At 63.0% G+C, this 19007-nt stretch overlaps 2 protein-coding genes across 13 annotated transcripts; both read left to right on the top strand.

Annotated features, from left to right (window-relative positions):
- The first annotated feature begins 58 nt into the window (after positions 1-58).
- Positions 59-1154, top strand: APOF (apolipoprotein F). The gene is made up of 2 exons (XM_066337400.1): positions 59-153; positions 235-1154. Exons 1-2 carry the CDS (start codon positions 60-62, stop codon positions 1128-1130), a joined length of 990 nt encoding a protein of 329 aa, XP_066193497.1. The 5' UTR covers position 59; the 3' UTR covers positions 1131-1154.
- A 1714-nt stretch (positions 1155-2868) lies between these two features.
- Positions 2869-18945, top strand: STAT2 (signal transducer and activator of transcription 2). Of its 12 annotated transcripts, none has more exons than XM_066337560.1 (25): positions 2869-3103; positions 3200-3331; positions 3418-3568; positions 3653-3751; positions 4579-4671; positions 4750-4828; positions 4911-4996; positions 5086-5234; positions 5308-5466; positions 7668-7820; positions 7902-7922; positions 8912-9005; positions 9094-9150; positions 9227-9310; positions 9392-9490; positions 10628-10763; positions 11701-11750; positions 13089-13177; positions 13245-13381; positions 14411-14599; positions 14706-14763; positions 16770-16941; positions 16972-17001; positions 17032-18058; positions 18688-18945. In XM_066337560.1, the coding sequence occupies exons 2-25, from the start codon at positions 3201-3203 to the stop codon at positions 18819-18821; spliced, it is 3477 nt and encodes a 1158-aa protein (XP_066193657.1). In that variant the 5' UTR covers positions 2869-3103; position 3200; the 3' UTR covers positions 18822-18945. The 12 variants fall into 12 exon arrangements, with proteins under 12 accessions (XP_066193657.1, XP_066193658.1, XP_066193654.1 ...); XM_066337561.1 differs by having other exon boundaries at positions 16972-17031; positions 17062-18058; XM_066337557.1 differs by having other exon boundaries at positions 16972-18058.
- Positions 18946-19007: the final 62 nt, after the last annotated feature.

Raw genomic sequence — 19007 nt, 5'->3', positions numbered from 1 at the left:
CTGGAGGCCGGAGCCGCCCTGGCCTCGGGGAGTGCCCGATTCCCGTCCCCACTCCGGACATGTCGCAATTCCCTGATAACAACGGCTATAAAGCGGTCACGGGGCCGGCGGCGGCCGCAGCGGCCGGACAGGGGCAGGGACAGCGGCGAGCGGGTGAGCCAAGGCACGGGGGGATCGCGGGGGGCTTCACCCACGGGGGTCTGACAGAGCTCTGCCCTTCTCCCACCTCCACAGACCCTCCCAGAGCCGCCACCACCATGCCCCGAGTTCTGCTCTTCCTCCCGCTGCTCATCCTCAGCCGCGCCACCGCTGTGTCCATCGTCACCCCGGGGCCGGCTGCCGGTGACCGGGAGCTGCTGGTGCCTCCAGAACCCATCCCACCGCGGGCACTGGGGGTCCCGTGCCCGACCCTCCGGCCCGACACCCTGCCCGGTTTCTCCCGGTTGCCGCCGCTGCCCCGTGGGCTGGCCCGTGCCGCGCTGGCGCTGGCGCTGCGTGGGGCCGGTTGTGTCCCCCAGGCCGAAGCCGAGGCGCTGGAGCTGGCCAAGGAGCTGGGGACCCCCACGGCCACGGCGCTGCTGGAGGGGCTGGCGAGGCTCCCGGGGGCTCCGGCCCCACGGCCGCTGGCTCTGCTGCTGCTCAGCCTGGCACGGCCGAGGGGCTCCTCCTGCGTGGATCCCATCCAGCTCCGGCCCAGCGCGGAGCCCACGCCGCCTTTGGAGCAGAGGATGCGGGAATTCTCCAGGATCCGCTTCTGCCGCGGTGCCGCCCGACGCCGGCGGGAGGATGAGGATGCCTGCAGCCCGGCGGGGGAGAGGGAAGCCCACCGAGTGCTGGACTGGGTACCGGGAGTCAGCATCTTCTACAACTTGGGCACCAGCGTCTACTTCGCCTTCCAGGGCTGCGAGGCCAAGGCGTCCACGCGGGCGCTGGAGGCCGCCGAGGATTTGGGTTACGCCGGGCTGGCCGCGCTCACCGGGGGCCTGGGGGGGCCCGTGGCCATGGGGGTGCAGCTGGGGCTGCAGCCGGGGCTCAAAGCCGGCGTGCGGGCGCTCATCGGCTACTTCACCTCTGCCGGGGAGCCGTCGCCGGTGCCCACCGCCCACAGCGGCCCCGTGGTCATCGTCTGAATAAAAGGCACGTGTGACAGCTGGCGCCGGGTCCCCGTTGGGGGCGGCTGGGGACGGATCGATGCGAGGTCACCTCGCTCTGGGGCACCGCGACCTTGGCCACGTGGTGGCTTGAGCCATGTGGTGGCAGCTGGGCTGGGTTTGTCCCTGTCTGTTTGTGGCTCTGTCCTGTCCCCATGGCCTGTCCCTATAGCCCCAGCCCGGTCCCCACAGCCAGTCCATGCCAGTGGCCACACTGCCTTGTCCCTGTCGCCATGGGTCTTTCCCTCTCTCCCTCCAGCCTGTTCCTGTTCCTGTCCTCAGGGCTCTGTGTCCCTCTCCCCATGGCCCTGACCCTGTCCCCCTCCCTGCAGTTTCTCCCTGACTCCATGCCCCTGTCCCCACGGCTTGTCATTCTCCCCACAGCTTTGCCCTATCCCCATAGCTGGGTTGTCCCTGTCCCCATGGCTTGTTCCCATCCCCATGGCCTGTCCCCATAGCTCATCCTGCTGTCCCCATGGCTCTGTCCGTGTCCCCACGGCCTGTCCCTGTCCCCACGGCTCTCTTCCCTGTTCCTACAACCTGTCCCTATAGCTCTGTCCGTGTCCCCACGGCTGTCCCTGTCCCCCTGGCTCTGTCCCCCTGTCCCAATGGCTCTATCCCTGTCCTTACAGCCTGCCCTTGTCACCCTGGCCTGTCCCTGTCCCTCTGTCCCTGCCCTTGTGGCCCCGCCCATCCCGCCGCCGTTCCCTCCCCGCCTCCCACTGACCCCGCCCCCCGGCCACGCCCAGCATTAACCCCGCCCCCGTGGCCTTGCCCCTCCCCCCGTGTGACGTCAACTTGGGGAAATGAACCGAACCCGCTGAACGCCACTGCTCGCGGGGGCGTGACCTCGGCGCCGCTCTCCACCAATCACCGAGCAGAGCGGAAGAGGGGGTGTGGCATCGGCCCTGAGCTCCGCCAATCACCGCGCAGAGCGGAGCAGGGGGCGTGGCCAGCCCGCCTTCCTGCTCCGGTGGCGGCGGAGGTGGGTCCGGGGCGCCGGGGGCAGACCGGGGGTCCCGGGGAGGACGTGGGCGGTTCTGGAGCGCGGGGGGCCCCGGGGGAGGAGCGCACAGGCCGCGGATCCCGGCTGGGGTACACAAAGCGTCCCCTGGAGGGCTGTCCCGCTGGGGCGGGGGGTGTTTAGGGGGCACCCAGCCCTGCGGGAAGGACACTTGGGGTGCCCGAGGGCTTCAATGGGGGTCCGCTATCGGGACACCTCTGAGGAGGGGCTGGGGGTTCCGTGGTGGGCGTTGTGTGTGTGCGCCCCGGGCCCTGGCTCAGCCCCTGCTCCCCCCCGCAGGACGCGGCTGCCGGCCCGCGGCCACCCCAGCGGCAGCGAGGGGACCCCCGGGACCACCCAGAACCGAGCAGGAACGAGGGGACCCCCGGGAACTGCCGGGGCTGAGGCAGAGCAGAGGGACCCCCGGGACCACCCAGGACCGAGCAGGAACGAGGGGACACCCGGGACCACCCAGAACCGAGCAGGATCAAAGGGACCCCCCAGAACCGAGCAGGAACGAGGGGACCCCGGGACCACCCAGAACCGAGCAGGATCAAAGGGACCCCCCAGAACCGAGCAGGAACGAGGGGACCCCGGGACCACCCAGAACCGAGCGGGATCAAAGGGATCCCCCAGAACCGAGCAGGAGCGAGAGGACCCCCGGGACCACCCAGAACCGAGCAGGATCAAAGGGACCCCCAGGACCGGACAGAAGCAGAGGGACCCTCGGGACCACCCAGCACTGAGCAGGAACAGAAGGACCCCCGTAACCAAGCAGGAGCGAGGGGACCCCAAGCAGGAGCAGTCAGGGTTAAGCAGAAGCAGAAGGACCCCTGAGACCACCCAGGACCGAGCAGGAGCAGAGGGACCCCCGGGAGCGGAGGGACCCCCGGGAGCGGAGGGACCCCCGGGAGCAGAGGGACCCCCGGGCCGCCTGTGCTGCAGGCAGGTACGTGCGGTGCAGCGGTGCCCAGCTGCGACACGCGTGTTTTTCTCGTGCTCCTGCCGTGGCCGCGGGCCCGGCCCTGACCCGCTGTCCACGCAGCATGGCGCAGTGGCAGGAGGTGCAGAACTTGGCCAACACTTACCTGGAGCAGGTGCATCAGCTGTACGCGCGCTCGGCGCTGCCCATGGCCGTGCGCCAGTGCTTGGCCGCCTGGATCGAGGGCCAGAACTGGTAACGGGGCTGGGCTCCGGGGCTGGGGGCGGCACCGGGGGGGACACGGGCAGGGCCCTGCCGGCGCTGAAGTCCCGTTACCGCAGGCGCCAGGCGGCGGAGCCGCTCTCCTCGCACGCCCCGATGCTGTTCCACTCCTTACTGGTGCTACTGGGAGAGAGCCTGGGCAGCCTGGGCTCGGGCTACGAGGATTTCATGCTGAAGCACAACCTGCGCAAGGCTCACCGCGACCTCCAGGTGCGCCTCGGGGCTGGGGGAGCGCCGTGAGGGCTGCGGGGGGCTGCGTCTCTGCGCTCCCCTGACCCCCCGGCCCCTCTGCAGGCGGAATTCGGGAAGAAACCGGAGCGATTCGCCAACCTGGTGGCCAACCTGCTGCAGGAGGAGCGGCGGATCCTGCGCCTGGGGCAGGCGGGGGGACAGGTAAGGCAGGGCTGTGTGCCCCACCCTGCGGCACGGGGGTCCCGCTGTCACACACACACCTCTCGTGTGTCACACCCACACCTCTCGTGTGTCACACCCACACCTGCCGTGTGTCACACCCACACCTGCCGTGTGTCCCACACTCACCTGCCGTGTGTCACACCCACATCTCCCGTGTGTCACACCCACACCTGCCGTGTGTCCCCCCCACACCTCCCGTGTGTCACACCCACACCTGCCGTGTGTCACACCCACACCTCTCGTGTGTCACACTCACACCTGCCGTGTGTCACACCCTCACCTGCCGTGTGTCACACCCTCACCTGCCGTGTGTCACACCCACACCTGCCGTGTGTCCCACCCACACCTGCCGTGTGTCACACCCACACCTGCCGTGTGTCACACCCTCACCTGCCGTGTGTCCCACCCACACCTGCCGTGTGTCACACCCACACCTGCCGTGTGTCACACCCTCACCTCCCGTGTGTCACACCCACACCTCCCGTGTGTCCCACACTCACCTGCCCTGTGTCCCACACTCACCTGCCGTGTGTCACACCCACATCTCCCGTGTGTCACACCCACACCTGCCGTGTGTCACACCCACACCTGCCGTGTGTCCCCCGCACACCTCTCGTGTGTCACACCCACACCTGCCGTGTGTCACACCCACACTCACCTGCCGTGTGTCACACCCTCACCTGCCGTGTGTCACACCACACCTGCCGTGTGTCACACCCACACCTCCCGTGTGTCCCACACTCACCTGCCGTGTGTCACACCCACACCTGCCGTGTGTCCCCCCCACACCTCCCGTGTGTCCCCAGGGCGGTTCTGTCCCCCCGCCCAGCCCAGCCCCGGAGAGCAGCCGGGAGCAGCAGATCCAGCGACGTTTGGCCGAGTTCCAGACGGCTCTGCAGGTAACATCACCCCCCCGCGACCCCCGGTGAGCCCCCCGGCGGCTGCCCGGCCCCTCCTGACCCCCTCTGTGCCCGCAGGAAGCCAAACGAGCCTTCAGGCACCTGGAGGATCTGCAGGATGCTTTTGATTTCTGCTACAAGGTGCACTACCAGCCAGGTGAGCCGCACGCCGTGGGCGTGGCGGGTGACACTGCCCCCCTGAACCCCCCAAAACCCCGATCTCTCCCCGCTGCCCGCAGGTCAGGAGAGGAACAGAGACCCCGAGTACATCCAGGAGCTCCAAACCCTCCAGGCCAAACTGCAGAACCTGGACCGGCAGCGGCGGGTGAGGAGGGGTCACGGTGACCAGGGTTTGGAGAGGAGGGGTTCAGGACCACCCTGAGCACCCCGCTGAGACCCCCCATCTCCCCCCAGGGGGTGCTGGCTCAGATGCAGCAGCTCTTGGGGCGCAGCGAGACCCTGCAGGAGCTGCTGCAGCAGGAGCTGGGCGACTGGCGGCTGCGGCAGCAGCACGTGTGCCTTGGAGCCCCCGGTGACACCAACCTGCGTCACCTGGAGACCTGGTAGGGCTTGGGGGGCTCGGGGAGGAGCTGGGGGGCTGCAGCCACACCCCTCTGAGCTCCCCGTCCCCTGCAGGTTCACGGAGCTGGGGCAGGGGCTGTTCCAGCTGCGGCAGCTGCTGCGGGAGCTGAACGACCTGCGACAAAAGGTGACCTACGAGAGGGACCCGCTGGTGGCAGAGACGCCCCTGTTGGAGCAGCGGCTGCAGGAGCAGCTCACGCACCTGCTGAAGAGGTGTGGGGCGGGCTGTGGGGCTGGAGCCGTGCCGGGGGCGGGTTTGGGGTGGGGATCAGGGAAAGGTTCTTCCCCCGAGGGTTGGAGCAGCTCTGCAGGGAATTATTGTCACTCTTGATTAGGGACAGCGGTGGGGACGACACACAGGGGAGAGAAAACACTTTATTCTTCACCACTTTTTATATAGACAGTTCCACTATTGGACACTCAGAACAAACACCCTTTGGCCGTTTTTTCCAAGTGAACAAAAAGCTGGAAATCATCAGCTGCCATAGCGATTTTCACCCAAACCATTTTCCACCTTAAGGGTTTGTCGCCTCCCAAAGACGGTTTTGATTTTTCCTCCTCACAGCTTCTGAGGCCGGTGTGAGGGAATTATGTGACTTGATTTCACACAGATTTCACTCTGCCCTCGCTGCCTGACCTCTCGCTTTCAGTATCCACAGTTGGTGACATTCCCAGAGGGTTGGGACACGGCTCCCAGGCACAGGGTGTGGTTTTGGGGTGTCTGTGCACGGCCTGGGGCTGGCATCAATGATCCTGATGGGCCCTTTGCAGCTCTGGATGTTCTGTAATTCAGAGAGGTCGGGGAGGGTTCTGGCAGCGCTCTCAGGGGTTTGGGGGAAACTTTTGTGGTTCCTTGGACTTTGATCCTGATGGATCCCTTCCAGGTCTGTAATTCAAGAGGTCAGGGAGTGTTTGGACAACACTTTTGGGTGCTGGGAGATTGGGGAGGAGTTTTGGGGTGTCCATGCAGGGCCAGGAGTTGTACTTGATCCTTGTGGGTCCCTTCCAGCTCAGGATATTCCAGAATTCCAGGGGTCAGAGGCTGTTTGGACAATGTTGTCAGGTCCTCAATGATCTCAAATGTCAGGATTTGGGGACTGGGAGGACTTTTGGGGTTGTCCTTTGCCAGGAGAGGAGCTGGACTCCATGATCCTGGTGGGTCCCTTCCAACTCTGGTTATTCCATAGTTCTATAACTCAGGAACTGTTTTGGCCAACACTCTGTCTTGGTTTGGGAAGATAAATCTGCCAGGGAAAGTTGGAGCTTCCCTTGGAATGGAGAATCACCACCACCACCACCCCCCTTTTTTCCAATTATAATTTGCAGTTAAAAGCTTTTAGGCAAAAGATTTTGGAAATAGAAATAGCAGGTCTTTACTAGTACGTATAACAAAGAAAACAAAAACAAAAACAAACACCCAAAAAAAAACAAAAAAACACACAAAAAAAAAAAAAAAAACAAAAAACCCCAAAAACCTACAGCATTTATAACAAAAAACAGCACCAAGAACTTCGAGGACTTTGCTTCACAAAAACCCAGGGCAGTTTGGTCTCGGTGCCTTTGTAGGATCCTCAGAGCACCGAGCTGGGAACAGTGGAGAACTCCCCTAAACCCCACCACACTCAAAAAATCCCCCAGGGGCTGGGATTTAGGATTGGGCAGGTTTGGGAGTTAAACTCTGACTGGGCAGGAGTTAAATCTGGATAATCCTGCTGGGATCCCTCCAACTCGGGATATTCTGTGGTTTTAAGAAGTGAGGGCAGCAGAGAGAGGACAGGGGGTCTGGGGACACCAGAGAGGGGACAGGGGGGTCTGGGGACAGCAGAGAGAGGACAGGGGGGTCTGGGGACAGCACAGACAGGACAGGGGGTCTGGGGACACAAAAAAGAGAGGACAGGGAGGTCTGGGGACACCAGAGAGGGGACAGGGGGTTTGGGGACAGCACGGGGAGGACAGGGGGTCTGGGGACACAAAAAAGAGAGGACAAGGGGTCTGGGGACACCAGAGAGGGGACAGGGGATCTGGGGACAGCAGAGAGAGGACAGGTCTGGGGACAGCAGAGAGAGGACAGGGAGGTCTCGGGACAGCACAGAGAGGGGACAGGGGGTCTGGGGACAGCAGAGAGAGGACAGGTCTGGGGACAGCATAGAAAGGACAGGGAGGTCTCGGGACAGCACAGAAAGGACAGGGGGGTCTGGGGACAGCACAGAGAGGACAGGTCTGGGGACACCAGGGAGAGGACAGGGGATCTGGGGACAGCACAGGGGGGTCTGGGGACAGCACAGAGAGGGGACAGGGGGTCTGGGGACAGCAGAGAGAGGACAGGGAGGTCTCGGGGCAGCACAGGGAGGTCTCGGGGCAGCACAGAAAGGACACGGGGCTCTGGGGACAGCCCTGACCCCCCGTTTCCCCAGCGCCTTCGTGGTGGAGCAGCAGCCCAGCACCCCGAACGCCGGCCGGCGCCCGCTCGTGCTCCGCACCGGCAGCAAGTTCTCGGCCCGCGCCCGGCTGCTGGTGCGGCTGCACGACCGCAACCACCGCATGGAGGCCAAGATCCACATCGACAGGTGGGAGCCGCCCCCCAGAGACCCCCCCCCGACCGCCCGAGGGGGTCCCGCTGCCCCTCACCCCGCTTCTGTCTCTTGTAGGGACCCGCCCAACATCAAAGGGTGAGAGCGGGGAGAGCGCTGCAGGCGGAGGTGGGGCTGAGACATCACCGCGGGGGTCTCTGAGGGGTGTTCTGAAAGCCCCCTGCCATTCCTGGGGGGTCCTGACACCTCTGTTGTACCCCCCAGGGGTCTGGATCCTCCTCACAGCCCCTTTGGGGGTCCTGACACCCCCCCTGCCATCTCTGGGGGGTCCCCCACCCCTCTGTTGTACCCTCCAGGGGTCTCTATCACCCCACAGCCCCTCTGGGGGTCCCGACCCCCACACCCTGCCCTTGAGGGGTGTCCTGAACCCCCCCTGCCATCCCTGGGGGGTCCTGACACCTCTGTTGTACCCCCAAGGGGTCTGGATCCTCCTCACAGCCCCTTTGGGGGTCCCGACCCTCCACCCCCAGCTCATGAGGGAGGATCCTGAACCCCCCCTGCCATCCCCGGGGGGGGGGTCCTGACACCTCTGCTGTCCCTCCCAGGGGTCCCGATCCTCCTCACAGCCCCTCTGGGGGTCCCGACCCCCACATCCACCCCCTGAGGGGTGTCCTGAACCCCCCCTGCCATCCCTGGGGGGGTCCCCCAACCCTCTGTTGTACCCTCCAGGGGTCCCGATCCCCCTACAGCCTGTCTGGGGGTCCCGACCCCCACATCCACCCCCTGAGGGGTGTCTTGAACCCCTCCTTGCCATCCCTGGGGGGGTCCTGACACCTCTGTTGTACCCCCAAGGGGTCTTGATCCCTCCCCACAGCCCCTCTGGGGGTCCTGACCCCCCCCACCCATAGCTGGGCTATGCCCCCTCCCGGGAGGGGGGTCGTGACCCCCACCCACACCCTCCCCAGGGGTCCTGCCCCCCCACCCACACCCCCCCCAGGGGTCCTGACCCCCCACCCACACCCCCCCAGGGGTCCTGCCCCCCACCCACACCCCCCCAGGGGTCCTGTCCCCCATGTCCCCTCCCGGGGGTCCTGACCCCCATCCCACCTCCTGCCTCTGCCCCGCAGGTTCCGCAGGTTCAACATCCTCACGTCGAGCAGCAAAACGCTCCTGGCCGGGGACAGTCCCCAGGAGGGGCTGATCTGCGACTTCCAGTACCTCGTAGGGACCCCCCCAGACCCCCCAAATCCCCCCCGGGGCGGGGAGCAGGGTGGGGACCCCGCCCCGGGCTGACTCTCGGTCCCCACAGACGCTGAAGGAGCAGAAGGACAGCAGAGCTGGCAAGGGCAAAGGCGCCAGCGGCGAGGTGGGTGTGGGGTGGGGGCTCTGGGGGTCGCAGGGGGACAAGGATGGGCGGTGACAGCGGTGTCACCTCTCGGCAGGGTCCCCTGGTGGTGACAGAGGAGCTGCACCTCATCACCTTCACGCTGGCCTACGCCTACTGCGGGCTGGAGCTGGAGCTGGAGGTGAGGGCTGGGGGTTCTGGGGGGTTTTTTGGGGGGGTTGGGGACAGCCAGCCTGAGCGCTGTCCCCTGTCCCCTCCCCAGACCACCACGCTGCCCTTCGTCATCATCTCCAACAACAACCAGCTCTCCAGTGCCTGGGCCTCCATCCTCTGGTTCAACATGCTCAGCTCTGACCCCAAGGTGACCCCCCGGGGACCCCCGGCCCTGTGCCACCCCCTGCCTCGTGTCCCCCCCCTTGGGATGCTGCTTGTCCCGTCCCTGCCCTTTGACCTCTGTCCTGGTGTCCTGTCCCTGTTCCTGGTGGTCCCCCTGGTTCTGGGCCCAGCCCCTACCTCAGGGGCACATCTCTGTCCCCTTGTCCCAGTCCCCTGCTTCATGACCTTGTCTTTGGTCCCTGTCCCACCCCTGTCCCCTGCCCTGGTGCCTGTCCCCATCCCTTGGACCCCATCCTCTGTCACTTGTCCCAGCCCCTGGTCCCTGTCCTGTCCCTTGATCCCTGTCCCCTGCCCTGGTCGCTGTCCCCTGCCATGTGTCTGTGGTCCCTGCCTTGTCCCCATGTCCCCATCCTCTGGTCCCTGTCTGATCTCTGTCCCCTGCTCCAGTGCGTGTCCCTGTCCCTCCCCATGTCCCCTCCTGTCCTCTCCCAGTGTCCCTGTCCCCCCATGTCCCCCTCCCCTGCTCCAGTACGTCCCCCACCTCCCCTTGCCCTGTCCCCATTCCCTCCTCATGTCCCTGTCCCCTCCTCATGTCCCTGTCCCCACTCACCTCGTGTCCCCCGTGTCCCCCCGTGTCCTTGTCCCCACTCACCCCGTGTTCCCCTGTGTCCCCCGTGAACCTGTCCCCACTCACCCCGTGTCACTCTGTGTCCCCCATGTCCCCCCATGTCCCCCATGTTCCTGTCCCCAGTCCCCCTGTGTCCCCCCGTGTCCCTGTCCCCACTCACCCCGTGTCCCCCCGTGTCCCCCGTGTCCCAGTCCCCGCTCACCCCATGTCCCCCATGTCCCTGTTCCCACTCACCCCGTGTCCCCCGTGTCCCCCTGTGTCCCCCTGTGTCCCCCTGTGTCCCCCGTGTCCCAGTCCTCACTCACCCCGTGTCCCCCGTGTCCCCCGTGTCCCCTGTGTCCCCGGTGTCCCAGTCCCCGCTCACCCCGTGTCCCCCGTGTCCCCCGTGTCCCCCGTGTCCCAGTCCCCACTCACTCCGTGTCCCCCGTGTCCCCCGTGTCCCCGGTGTCCCTGTCCCCACTCACCCCCTGTCCCCCGTGTCCCCGGTGTCCCTGTCCCCCCTCACCCCGTGTCCCCGTGTCCCCGTGTCCCCAGGCGCAGCAGTTCTTCTCGTCCCCCCCGGCAGCGCCGTGGCCGCGGCTGGCCGAGGTGCTGAGTTGGCAGTTCCAGAGCGCGGCCGAGCGCGGCCTGAGCCGGGAAAACCTCCTGATGCTGGCCAGGAAACTGCTGGGTGAGGCCGGGGACACGGGGACACGGGGGGACACGGGGGGACACGGGAGTCATGGGGACACGGGGGACATGGGGGATACGAGGGACACAGAGGGACATGAGGGACATGGGGGGACACAGAGGGACACAGGGGGACACGGGGACATGGGGGGACACAGGGGACATGGGGGACATGGGGGACATGGGGGGACATGAGGGGACATGGGGGACATGGGGGGGACACGGGGGACACGGGGGGACATGGAGGGATATTGGGGACATGTAGAGACACAGAGGAACATGAGGGACACGGGGGACATGAGGGACACGGCGGGGTACGAGGGGACATGGGGGGACATGGGGGACATGGGGGGGACACGGGGGACACGAGGGACACGGGGGGACATGGAGGGACATTGGGGACATGTAGAGACACAGAGGAACATGAGGGACACGGGGGACATGAGGGACACGGCGGGGTACGAGGGGACATGGGGGGACATGGGGGACATGGGGGGACACGGGGGACACGAGGGACACGGGGGGACATGGAGGGACATTGGGGACATGTAGAGACACAGAGGAACATGAGGGACACGGGGGACATGAGGGACACGGCGGGGTACGAGGGGACATGGGGGGACATGGGGGGGACACGGGGGACATGAGGGACACGGGAGGGACACGGGGGACATGGGAGACACAGAGGGACACGGACACGGGGGGACACAGGGGGGAGATGGGGGGACATGAGGGACACAGGGGGGACATGGGGACACGGGGCGACATGGGGAACACGGGGGCCAGAGGGGACATGAGGGACACGGGGGGACATGGGGGGACACAGAGGGACATGGGGGGACACGGGGGCACGGAGGCACACGGGGGACACAGGGGACACAGGGGGACACGGGGGGACAAGGCTGCACTGCCCTCCCTCACTCTGCTGTCACCTCAAGGCTCGAAGCCGTCCCCGGACAGCACCGTGCCCTGGCCCAAGTTCTCAAAGGTGAGTGAGGCCTGTCCCCTCTGTCCCCTCTGTCCCCTCTGTCCCCATGCCTCCATGGCCCTGTTTCCCTTGTGGCCCTGTCCCTCTTGTCCCCTCATGGCCCTGTCCCTTCATGGCCCCATCACACCCTAGCCCTGTCCCAGCTGTTCCCCATGGCCTTGTCCCAGCTGTCCCCTCATGGCCCTGTCCCCTCACGGCCGTGTCCCTCTGTGGCCTTGTCCCCTCATGGCCGTGTCCCCCAGTCACCCTGTGCCCTGTCCTGTCACTCCCCATGTCCTTCTGTGGCTCTGTCCTGTCGTTCCCCCAGGACCCTGTCCCTCTTGTCCCTCCGTGTCCCTGTCCCTCTGTCCCTGTTGTACCTCTGTGTCCCTGTCCCTCCATGTCCCTGTCCCTCTGTGGCCCTGTCCCTCTCATCCATCCTTGGTCCTGTCCCTCTGTGTCCCTGTCACTGTTGTCCCTCTGTGTCCCTATCCCTCTGTGTCCCTGTCCCATGATGTCCCCATGATGTCCCCATGTCCCCATGTCCCCATGATGTCCCCATGATGTCCCTGTGATGTCCCCGTGATGTCCCCATGTCCCCATGATGTCCCTGTGATGTCCCCATGTCTCCATGATGTCCCCATGTCCCTATGTCCCCATGATGTCCCCATGATGTCCCCATGCTGTCCCCATGATGTCCCCATGTCTCCATGATGTCCCCATGATATCCCCATGATATTCCCATGATGTCCCCATGTCCCCATGATGTCCCCACCATGTCCTCATGTTGTCCCCATGTCCCTGTGATGTCCCCATGCTGTCCCCATGCTGTCCCCATGATGTCCCCACATCCCCATGTCCCCATGTCCCTATGATGACCCCATGTCCCCATGATGTCCTCATGATGTCCTCATGATGTCCCCATGATGTCCCTATGATGTCCCCATGTCCCCATGCTGTCCCCATGCTGTCCCCATGATGTCCCCACATCCCCATGTCCCCATGTCCCTATGATGACCCCATGTCCCCATGATGTCCTCATGATGTCCTCATGATGTCCCCATGATGTCCCTATGATGTCCCCATGTCCCCATGATGTCCCCATGATGTCCCCATGATGTCCCCATATCCCCATTATGTCCCCATGTCCCCATGATGTCCCCATGATGTCCCCACCATGTCCCCATGATGTCCCCATGTCCCCATGATGTCCCCATGATGTCCCCATGATGTCCCCATGTCCCCATGATGTCCCCATGTCCCTGTGATGTCCCCATGTCCCCATGTCCCTATGATGTCCCCATGTCCCCATGCTGTCCCCATGATGTCCCCATGATGTCCCCGTGTCCCCTCCCTCAGGACGGAGCCGCCGGTTTCTCCTTCTGGGCCTGGCTGGACGGGATCCTGTCGCTGCTGCAGGAGCACCTCAAGCAGCTGTGGAAGGACGGGTAGGAGCGGGGCTGGGGCCTGGGGAGGGTCCTGGGGGTCCCCAGGGGCTGACTCTGTCCCCCCCAGCCTCATCCTGGGCTTCGTGAGCCGCAAGCAGGAGGAGAAGCTGCTCAAGTCCAAGATGACGGGGACGTTCCTGCTGCGCTTCAGCGAGAGCGTCCTCGGCGGGGTCACCTTCACCTGGGTGGAGCACCACGAGAGGGGTGAGTGGCACCACAAAACGGCCCCAAAGCAGCCTCTAAAACAGCCCCAAAAACAGGCTCCGAAACGCCCCCCAAAACAGCCCCAAAACGCCCTCCAAAACAGCCTCTAAAAGAGCTCCCAAAATACTCCCGAAACACTCCCCAAAACAGTCCCCAAAACACCCCCAAAACAGCCCCAAAGCAGCCTCTAAAACAGCTCCCAAAATACCCTCGAAACACCCCCAAAACAGCCCCCAAAACATCCCCAAAATGCCCCCTGAAACACCCCCCAAACACCCCCAAATCACTCCCCAAACACCCTCAAAACACACCTCAAACACCCCGAAAAACGTCTCCCAAAATGCCCCCCAAAACACCACCAAAACCCCAAACACCCCCAAAACACCCTCCAAAACACCCCGAAAACACCCCCTAAAACACACCCCAAACACCCCGAAAAACGTCTCCCAAAACAGCCTACAAAACACCCCCAAAACGGCACCAAAACACACCCCAGAACACACCCCAAAACACCCCCCAAAACAGCCCACAAAACGTCCCCCAAAACACCCCCAAAACACTCCCCAAAACATCCCCAAAACACCCTCCAAAACGGCACCAAAACGCCCTCCAAAACACCTCCCAAAACAGTCCCCAAAACAACCTCCGAAACAGCCTCCAAAACACCCCCAAAACACTCCCAGAACACCCCCCAAAACAACCCCCAAACCACCCCCAAACAGCCCCCAAAACACACCCCAAAATACCCCCCAAAACATCCCCAGAACATCCCCCAAAATACCCCCAAAACGCCTCCCAAAACAGCCCCAAAACACCCTCAAAAACACCCCCAAAACACCCTCAAAAACACCCCCAAAACACTCTCTGTGCAGAGAGCTGAGTGAGGCTCAGAACTGAGTATTTCAGTATCTGCAATACAAGAAAAAAAAACCCAATAAACCCATCTGTGCAGCCCAGAACCTGAAAAACCCCAACATTTAAAAACCTAAAGCGTCACCCTCACCCCTCCTGCTGTTCCCCCCCAAACAGGATCGCCCTCTTTCCACGCCGTGGAGCCCTACAAAGCCTCGGAGCTGGTGTCACTGGCGCTGCCCGACATCATCCACAACTACCAGATGATGATGGAGGAGAACCCCCCAGAAAACCCCCTCAAGTTCCTGTACCCCAACATCCCCCGGGACGAGGCTTTCGGGCGTTACTACAGCGAGAAGCAGGAGGGTACGGCCTGGCACGGCCTGGCACGGCTTGGCACGGCTTGGCACGGCTTGGCACGGGTTGGGCTTGAGCCAGGACATCCCCCTGACCCCTCTTTTTGTCCCCTCAGGGAACCTGGATGAGTCCAAGAAATACCTGAACCGGCGCCTCATCCGCGTGTCCTCCAGGTGAGGGGCTGTGGGGACACCTGGTCGTGGGGACACCTGGCTATGGGGACACCTGGCCGTGGGGACACCTGGCCGTGGGGACACCTGGCTGTGGGGACACCTGGCCATGGGGACACCTGGCTGTGGGGACACCTGGTCATAGGGACACCTGGCCGTGGGGACACCTGGTTGTGGGGACACCTGGCCGTGGGGACACCTGGTCATGGGGACACCTGGCTGTGGGGACACCTGGTCATGGGGACACCTGGCCGTGGGGACACCTGGCCAAGGGGACACCTGGCCGTGGGGACACCTGGCCGTGGGGACACCCGGTCATAGGGACACCCGGCCGTGGGGACACCTGGCCGTGGGGACACCTGGTCATGGGACACCTGGCCGTGGGGACACCTGGCCGTGGGGTTCTGGTCTTTTGTCTGGGTTAGAGCTGGTGTTAGTCCTCAGGAGTCTCAGTTTTGTGTTCAGACTCCGTGTTTTATTATAGATATGTATAATTACATGTATATAATTGTATGTGTAATTATATATATGTAATTATATATTATATATATTTTATTATATAGATTATATATATTTTATTATATAGATGTATAATTACACATATATATAATTGTATATGTAATCATATATATGTAATTATATATATATTATATATTTTTATTATATAGATGTATAATTACATGTATATAATTATATATGTAATTATATATATTATATATGTTTATTATATATATGTTTAATTACATATATATAATTGTATCATACAATAATACAATTATAATATAATGATATATAATATCATTATATCATGATATTTCTTATCTTTATATAATATAATGATATAAATATATCATTATATCAATTTATTTATCAATTAAAGAGAAGTATAATATAATGATAATTCTTATCTGTGTTACAGCCTCACGAGTGGTGAGCTGTAACAAGGTAGAAAATGGAGGTGCCTCTAATTCTTTCCAAGGTTATTTAAGCCTAAACTCTCCAATAACGAGATGACACCTCTATGATTTATACTTTTGACCCGCTAATTAACCACCCAAGGCCCCAGTTTGGACCTTTTTCACCTAATTAGGAAAAAAAACACCCAAAATCAGGAAGAAGAAGGACTTTGGTAATGCCTCAAATCCTTTATCTTGCTCCATTTATATATTACCCTACACCAAAACCTTAAATTCTATATTTGTCACCCTGTGAGGTGAGACACCACTGTTCAGACCCCCATAACCCCGGGGCCATCACTCGGCTTTGGAAGCCGGATTTTGGAAGTCAGGTTCCAGATGAGGAATGTTCAGGTCAAAGGCAGTGCCCACTTCAGGGGCAGAGCCTTTTACAACAGAGAGCAAGAAATTCTCAGCCTCAGGGGTCCAGCACCTTGAAGGGTCCCCCTGGTGGGATCCCTGACCCCTGACCCCACACCCTGACCTTGACCCCAACCATGACCTCTGACCCAAACCCCTGGCCCCAACCCTTGATCCCAACTCCTGACCCCGCCCCCTGACCCCAATCCCGGACCCTGACCCCTGAGCCCAACCCCTGACCCCAATCCCTGACCCGACACCTGACCCCAATCCCTGACCTCTGACCCCATCCCCTGATCCCTGACCCCAACCCCTGACCCCAATCCCTGACCCCGAGCCCAATCCCTGATCCCAACTCCTGACCCCAACCCCTGACCCTGACCCTTGACCCCAACCCCTGACCCCAATCCCGGACCCCTTCCCCTGACCCCTGACCCCAACCCTTGATCCTGACCCCAACCACTGACCCCAACCCTTGATCCTGACCCCAACCCCTGACCCTGACCCCTGACCCCAACCCCTGACCTTGACCGCAACCCTGACCCTGACCCCTTGACCCCAACCCTTGATCCCAACCCTTGACCCCAATCCCTGACCCTGACCCCAACCCTTGACCCTAATACCTGACTCCGCCCCCTGACCCCAATCCGTGACCCCTGACCCTGACCCCTGTCCCGCTGTCTCTCCCTGCAGACAGCCCAAGTGGCAGACAGAAGAGGAGCTGGTGGTGGCCACGGAGAACCTGGAGATGCTGCAGCTGCAGCCCGAGGGGCAGGGGACACAGCAGCCTGGTGGCCTGCCACTGCCACCGTCCCAGGGCTCGGGGACAGCACAGGTCACCCCTGGGAACTTGGGGACACCGCAGGTCACCCCTGGGAACTTGGGGACAGCACAGGTGGTGGCCACAATCCCAGGGACAGCACAGGTCACCCCTGGGAACTTGGGGACAGCACAGGTCACCCCTGGGAACTTGGGGACAGCGCAGGTGGTGGCCACAGTCCCAGGGACAGCACAGGTCACCCCTGGGAACTTGGGGACAGCACAGGTCACGCCTGGGAACTTGGGGACAGCACAGGTGGTGGCCACAGTCCCAGGGACAGCACAGGTCACCCCTGGGAACTTGGGGACACCTCAAGGTGTGACCACGAGCCGGGGGACACTGCAAGTGATGGCCACAAGCCCAGGGACACTTCAGGTCACCCCTGGGAGCCTGGGGACCCCTCAGGGCGTGGCCGTGAGCCCAGGGACACCGCCGGTGGTGGCCACAGGCCCAGGGGTGCCACAGGTCACCCCTGGGAACTTGGGGACAGCACAGGTGGTGGCCACAGGCCCAGGGGTGCCACATGTCACCCCTGGGAACTTGGGGACAGCACAGGTGGTGGCCAGTAGGATGGGGATGACACAGGTGATGGCCACGAGCCCAGGGACACTGCAGGTCACCCCTGGGAGCCTGGGGACACCACAGGGGATGGCCACGAGCCCAGGGACACTGCAGCCCAGGGGCTTGGGGACACTGCAACCACAGCCCCAACAGGTGCCACAGGTGGTGGCATCAGGGGTCCCCGACATCCAGGGGACGCTGCAGGTGGCACCAGGGGCTGTGGGGTCCCTGCAGGTGCTGCCTGGGGGGCTGGGGGTGCTGCAGGTGGCATCAGGGGATTTGGGGACACTGCTGGGACAGCAGGGGACAGTGGCCGTGGACACGGGGATGCTGCAGGCGGCGCCGGGGGCTGTGGAGCCACAGCAGGTCCCCGAGGAGCAGGGGACACTGCCACCGGAGCTGAGGGACCTGGAGCTGCTGCCGGGGAGCCAGGACATGCAGGAGCTGCTGCAGGCGCTGGAGGGGCTGGAGCCGGGCCCGGGGACACTGGGGACACTGGAGGGGCTGGAGCCGGGCCCGGGGACACTGGGGACACTGGAGGAGGCGGAGCTGATGCCGGACATGGGGGAAACCTTCGAGGAGAGATTCCAGCTGAGCCCAGGTGAGTGTCGGGGCTGGGGCGGGGACAGAGGTGTCCCCTGGGCGCTTCTTTGTCCCTTGGGCGTTGATCTGTCCCCCGGGGCACTGAGCTGTCCCCTTTGCCCTGTCCCCTGAGCCCTGCCCTGTCCCCCAGGCACTGATCTGTCCCCTGAGCCCTGTCCCCCGGGCACTGAGCTGTCCCCTCTGCCCTGTCCCCCCAGCCCTGCCCTGTCCCCGGGCACTGAGCTGTCCCCCGGGCACTGATCTGTCCCCTCTGCCCTGTCCCCCGGGAACTGAGCTGTCCCCTGGACCCTGTCCCCGGGCACTGATCTGTCCCCTCTGCCCTGTCCCCCGGGCTCTGATCTGTCCCCTGAGCCCTGTCCCCGGGCACTGATCTGTCCCCTCTGCCCTGTCCCCTGGGCACTGCCCTGTCCCCCAGGCACTGATCTGTCCCCTGAGTCCTGTCCCCCGGGCACTGAGCTGTCCCCTGAGCCCTGCCCTGTCCCCCGGGCTCTGATCTGTCCCCTCTGCCCTGTCCCCCGGGCACTGCCCTGTCCCCCGATCACTGAGCTGTCCCCTCTGCCCTGTCCCCCGGGCACTGAGCTGTCCCCCGATCACTGAGCTGTCCCCTCTGCCCTGTCCCCCCCGCAGCCAGCGCCGCTCTCCTGGACCACCACGACCCGTTCCTGCCGCAGCCCGAGGACTGTGCCCTGCCCGCCGTGCCTTCCCTCTTCTCCTCCAGCGATTTCCTCCCGCTCCACATCGACGCCAGCGACTTCCAGTGACCCTTCCCCTGTCCCCTGTCCCTTGTCCCCTGTCCCCTGTAAATGCCCCCCTGCCCCGCACGCCGGAGCCGCTGCCTCGTGTCCGTGGGACGTTTATTAGAAACTCATAAATACCCGAGATAAATAGAGGAATCTCATAAATAAGATTCGGGGCGGGGGAATAAATAGGCGGAGAGGACCGGGGGG

The sequence above is a fragment of the Sylvia atricapilla genome, chromosome 29, assembly GCF_009819655.1.
Source record: "Sylvia atricapilla isolate bSylAtr1 chromosome 29, bSylAtr1.pri, whole genome shotgun sequence".
NCBI classification, from domain to species: Eukaryota; Metazoa; Chordata; class Aves; order Passeriformes; family Sylviidae; genus Sylvia; species Sylvia atricapilla.
This window is presented reverse-complemented; position numbering and strand designations above follow the sequence as displayed.

Bases quoted from the DNA above. Each gene is read 5' to 3' on its own strand.
- APOF (XM_066337400.1), top strand. From the start codon at position 60: ATGTCGCAATTCCCTGATAACAACGGCTATAAAGCGGTCACGGGGCCG. The intron at 154-234 runs GTGAGCCAAGGC...CCACCTCCACAG, and splicing joins GCAGGGACAGCGGCGAGCGG to ACCCTCCCAGAGCCGCCACC.
- STAT2 (XM_066337551.1), top strand. From the start codon at position 3,201: ATGGCGCAGTGGCAGGAGGTGCAGAACTTGGCCAACACTTACCTGGAG. The intron at 5,467-7,667 runs GTGTGGGGCGGG...CCGTTTCCCCAG, and splicing joins CTCACGCACCTGCTGAAGAG to CGCCTTCGTGGTGGAGCAGC. The intron at 11,751-13,088 runs GTGAGTGAGGCC...CCCCTCCCTCAG, and splicing joins CCTGGCCCAAGTTCTCAAAG to GACGGAGCCGCCGGTTTCTC.